Source organism: Hibiscus syriacus, unplaced genomic scaffold (assembly GCF_006381635.1).
Source record: "Hibiscus syriacus cultivar Baekdansim isolate YM2019G1 unplaced genomic scaffold, ASM638163v2 tig00010263_pilon, whole genome shotgun sequence".
NCBI lineage: Eukaryota > Viridiplantae > Streptophyta > Magnoliopsida > Malvales > Malvaceae > Hibiscus > Hibiscus syriacus.
In genome coordinates, this window is record NW_024062210.1 from 635,202 (window position 1) to 640,785 (window position 5,584).

At 34.6% G+C, this 5,584-nt stretch overlaps 1 protein-coding gene across 1 annotated transcript; it reads right to left on the minus strand.

Annotated features, from left to right (window-relative positions):
• Positions 1 to 2,820: 2,820 nt before the first annotated feature.
• LOC120203726 (uncharacterized protein At4g22758-like) lies at positions 2,821 to 3,957 on the minus strand. Its single transcript, XM_039203917.1, has 2 exons — positions 3,240 to 3,957; positions 2,821 to 3,107 (listed from the first exon to the last, which is right to left on the minus strand). Exons 1-2 carry the CDS (start codon positions 3,469 to 3,471, stop codon positions 2,926 to 2,928), a joined length of 414 nt encoding a protein of 137 aa, XP_039059848.1. The 5' UTR covers positions 3,472 to 3,957; the 3' UTR covers positions 2,821 to 2,925.
• Between the last annotated feature and the right edge of the window lie 1,627 nt (positions 3,958 to 5,584).

The window sequence follows — 5,584 nt, forward strand, 5'->3', positions numbered from 1 at the left end:
AAGATTAACGGTCGTTTAATGCTCGGTCAAAGCCATTTTAAGTTTTTGTCAAAGGAAGTCAACGGTTGGGTTGGGTCGGGTCAACGGTCGGGTCAACGGTCGGGTCGGGTCGGTCGGGTAAGACCGATCAAAACGATCAAAACCGGTTTCCAGCAGCGTCCACTCTCCCTGCGGCGGCGCGTGTGGCGCGTGAGGCCTCTTCCGGGGCCCTAAAAATCCCGGAAAAATTTCTAAAAATTATTTTGAGCGATTTCGAGATACTTACAATGATCAGTTCAAATTTTTGAACGGCGGAGAGCTCGATTTCAACTCGGCCGAATCTTTGACTGCTTCACCTCCTCACGTGCCGCCGTCGACGGCGAACAAGGTTGACACCGGCGGACTCGAAACGACACAAGGAACACGATGGTGCAGGAGGTGTCGTAAACGGAGCAATGATCAGCGGTGAATTTAAGATTTTCCCGGCGATAGAGCTAAAAAAAATTCGATACTTTGACTGGAAATTCCCGATGTTTGGCCGCGTTTCGCTTCAATTAAATTGAAGGATTTGTTCCTCGCTCGATGATGAACACAATGGTGGTTTCAAAACGACGATCGGAATTCGGACGGCGTCTGGATCTGGGTCGAAAACGGATGTAGGGTTTGGGGTGGTGGTTTTATGTTTTGAATCAGAAAACCACTCACGCATATAACATATATAACCAAAATTCACCTAATTTTATTGGGTAAATTCAGGGCTTAGTCCCTGAATTTTCTTTAACTCTAACACAAGCTCCAAATTTTAAAATCTTTCAATTTAGTCCCCAATTTTTACAATTAACCTCCAATTTCAATTAAATATTATTTTTGTAAAAAAAATTCGGGTTGTTACAGGTCGAAACCCATCGAGTTCAGGTCTCATGCCCATCCCTACGCATAGGCTGAGTCTAGGGTTCACACAAAGATACTAAGTCACCGTCTAACACAATTCTTTGACAGAAAAATTAATGTGAAGTTTATTATGATTAATCATTATAGAGAGTATAAAGATCTATTAATTAGCTAAATGATAAAAAATTATTTATGTAATTTTATTTTGTGAATTCAAATTTTAATATTTACCTTAAAAGTATAAAATGTCTCTACTTAGTAGAAAAATATATGCAGTGTAAACATTTTTGGGATATCTATATATTTAATTGTGGGTGTTATGTTTAAGTTTATACAACTAATGCAAAAAAGCATAAGAAGTATACGCAAACGATTGAATTTAGTAGATATTACATCAGTTTTGAAAGATAATGAAAAGTATAGGCTTAATATAAAAATAAATGTATAAATTATATCTAAAATTAATTTTACGTGTTTAAAATTTTTTTCGTTAAAGATAGATGTCTAACGTTTCTAACGTTACACTTTTAAGTGTCTGGACCATTAACACCATTAAATTTGACTGTTGAGTGACACATGTCAGACATATAATTTCAAAAATTTTATTTTTTTTAAGATTTTTTATAAACCTGAGACATATAACTTAACGGTTGAATTTAAAGGCATACACTTAAAAGTGTAACATAAAAAATATTAAATATATTTTTAACTAAAAATTATTTAAACGCTTAAAGTTAACCTTATGTATAATTTAGACTTTTTTTTACATTAAATCAGAAATATATAATTTCCGAAATTAGGACGGCTTGCCAACAAAACCTATTGGTCATCGACTCATCGCAGACATAATAATGTTGCAGCATCAATAATAGATAGAAACATGATTCCATTATAACAATATGATTAAATTATATATGTCCATCACTGATGTTTTAAAATTTATATAAAACATAAATCATTTTAATACAATTATAACATTTATTATAATATAAATTAATCCTGGGATTTAGAGTCTGTACTAATCATTTCTCCTTTTTTTTGCAGTCTGACTATCAAGAATTTAACTCTATTATTATGGTTATTATTATTTATTGAAAATTTGAACTAATTATTATTATGAATGAATATAAAAAAATGGGTGTTTGAGTTTGGTGAGAAAGGACCACTTCCCATGCTCATACAAATTGAATTCAAATATCCTTTCTTTAACGATAGAAGGGGGAAGGAAACAAAGGCAACATACAAAAGGACAGCAGACTTAGTAGGCCCAATCTGGCAGAGGACGAGCCCAAAACAGCAGAACCCGCAATAGGAGTCCAAGGCAGGGAAAAGACACCACTACCTACGATAAAAGCACTAGTACGCTTTTAAGTGAGTCTTTGATATAGTAAGTTAAAAATTTTTTGAGTTATTTAATTTATTGAGTTTTATTTTATAACTTAAATTTATTTGAAATATTTTTGAATGGAGTTTATAAAATTTGAGTCGAATTATTTGAATTTCTATTTAAATTAAATTGTAACTATTTATAATCTTATGATACTATTTAATTATAATTTAAATGGTTTTATTTTTGTTGAAATGAGAAAACTAAGGTGGTGCTTCCTCCTGTAAACTTGAGGCTACAACTTCTAGAGGCTGAATGAATTCATGGTGGCCCGTTGGGAGCTCTCAAGCGTGTTTAGCTATAATATGTGTAACTTTATTCCAATTCAGTTCACTGGGGCATGCTTGATTTTAACAGTCCATTCACGTACAAGCAAGGTATCCATATGTTGTAGTAGCATAAGCTGTCTCTCTTCATTAGGATCAGTTTGGATCAACTCCACAGCTTCGCTACTATCGGTTTCTATTATTATTCATCCTTTTCTGATTTTCCATGGTTTCAAAAGTCCTCACATTTTCCATGGTACAACATTCCATGTCGTTTCTAACTTGAACGAGATATAGTTGAAAAGATAAACAAGTTTACATGACCATCAATGATAGCCTAATTCAAGTACTTGTCTTAAAAGAAAAGATAACACGAGAAGTAAAAGTGTTGGGAATCATGTATTAATGGGAAGATATGTTAAGATTGAGGGACTTGTTGATCCATGCCTTCCAATTCCCGCTTCCTTTCCTGCTAAAAGCTTCACTCGGCTTTCCATCATCTTTCATTTTCTCGCTTCTTAGTTTCTTGCACAAAATGAAATTCCGTGCCCCACGTGATCCAATTGTCTCCCATGGATTCAGTGCTGCAATCAGAACACAAACACAGAAAACATATTCTGGATGACTTGTACCCAAAAAAAACAACAAAGAAAGAAAACAAATCCTGGGAAATTTTCAACCGTATTATTGAAGTGAAAACAATTCAGCACACTTACCATCTGAGCCAACGCTGGGGCAATAAAGGAAGAAGTCATCGATATCGGATCCAAGAACCGGGCGCCGACCCTCACGAGCATAGGCTTTCAAAGCAGTATCAATAACGGAAGGAACAAGCTCTTCTTCGTTAACAACGAAACGAATCGGCCCAGCACTTCCCAAAACAGTGATGCTAATCAAGATCCTTTTGCCCTTAAGATCCCGAGTCTTCTTCTGCTTGTAAAGCACCATTTTTTCAGTTTTTTTTTCTCAAAATAAAACAATCAAACGATCCAATATTTCACCAAAACCTGTTATTCGAAATGAAAAAAAAAACAACGGGTTTATTTTGCTTTGCTTAGAATCGAACTAAATCTGGGTGACCGGCGGAGATTAAGAGGTATTCCTGCGTATAGATTTATGGGTCAAGGCCAAGGCAGCGGTAATACCAGCCAGTTTTGCAAGAACCAAAAGCGAAAACAGAGACAGAAGAAACAGAGAAGAGAGTGCTCGCCCTTGATCTACAAAGGGAGAGCATAAAATTACTGGTGATCCAAAGCCTTTCCACCATTCACAATAATTTTAAAAGAACAACGTTCTTTATTCGAAAAAAGTAAAGAAAAAGGGAGAAATGAAATATGGGTATTTGCAGATTCGGAGAGAAAAGGAGGGGAATTTCCGTAGATTGGAGGAAGCAGAGAGGCTGTTGAACCTTTAGAGAGATTGTGAGGATTTATATGAGTAAAAGCACAGAGCTTTAATGGCTGTGATTTTTGAAGCTAAAAACAAATCTTAAATTTGATTAAATATCGGAAATTTAGGAATCGTTTCTTAGGATTAGAGGCTGGTAATTTGCGCCGATGTTCTTTCCATTCTGTTCATGACAAGTGGCATTTTATATACCCTTCTTAAGTATACATTGTAGAAATCAAATCATAGAAGCAGGTATAGTATATCTTTTTAAAATTATTTATTAAAGTTTGGATACTTTTATCAATAAAAATTATTAACATAATGATCACTAATATTTTTTATTTATAATAAAAATAATTACTAAACCGTAAATTATTATTTTTATAAAAAAGGTTGATTTAATACGTTTGATATATTAAGGTATCACTGTCCTATCGGATCATGGTTGATCGGTCGTTTCTTTAAAAAAAAAAAAAGGGGACCCACCCTTCGTTCTCTTTCCAGCCCGTCATCCATTTCCAATTTCCTTTCACCAGTTTTTATAATTTTCTCGGTCACCAAACAGAAACATTAGCTAGCACCGCTAGAATCATGGCATCGTATACAAACCGAATCATTCACTTGATAAATTTCGCCACGTGGCTTTCCTACATTCGTCAGATCCAAGCTTAATTCATTCAACGAAACCTCTTGAAGAAGGAACTTCATAACTCGGCATTTCATCAATTTCCGGAAGGGGCGTAAAGTTTTATATTAGTTGAAAAAATTTATAAAATTTTAAAAAGTAATGAGTTATAAAATAAAATTTTAATCGAAAATATAAAAAGTTATTTAGAATGTATAAAAATTTAAATTTTTTAAGAATAAATAAGCTTCCACTAGTTTCTCTCTATTCATCCCTACTTGCGACTCTTTAGACCTCCTAAATGAAACCTACACCCTTCGTCTTTCCAAAACCACCATTTCATGTATTCCATTACTATTGAGAGGCTTATCCCACTCTAAAACCCCTCATCTCCCTTTCTCTTTGTTCGCCCACATGCAAAGCGCCTAAGTTTCCCCTAACTACACCTTCCCTTTCCTTCGCAAGCCCTTAGCCAATTTCCAGGAAGGACAAATGGTTCAGACCCATGTCATAAAATTGGGTCATTCCCATTACATTTATATACAAATTTCCCTGATGAATCTCTATGCATCGTGTGGTGAAATGAGTTTATGTTAGCGAGAGTTGGATGAAAAATGTACACACAGTGTTCCAATACACACCGTTGTGATTTTACATTATATATTTAGGAATAATTACAATAATACCCCTTTATATATTATTCTTTTAAATTAAATCATTATTTTTATTGAATAAAAATAATGTTTTATTATTATTTTAGGTCGGATTTGGTCGGGTTCAGATTTTATCTCAAAAAGTCTGGTCGGATTTAGGTCGGGTGGAGGGTATATATTATGCGGGTTGGGTCAGATTTCGGGTGGAGGAATCATTGTTCTCGGGTTAGGTAAACAAAAAATCCGACCCAATCCGACCTATGCACATCCCTATGTGTGTTAAACAATGTACCTTTTGATTAGGTTGAATTAAGAAGGGAAGATAGGTTGAGCTAGACGCCTTATACCTTTTGATTAGCTAATCCATCTCAATCTCTATATACCAACAGTCTAG

Bases quoted from the DNA above. Each gene is read 5' to 3' on its own strand.
- LOC120203726 (XM_039203917.1), bottom strand. From the start codon at position 3,471: ATGGTGCTTTACAAGCAGAAGAAGACTCGGGATCTTAAGGGCAAAAGG. The intron at 3,108-3,239 runs GTAAGTGTGCTG...TTCTGATTGCAG, and splicing joins CCCCAGCGTTGGCTCAGATG to CACTGAATCCATGGGAGACA.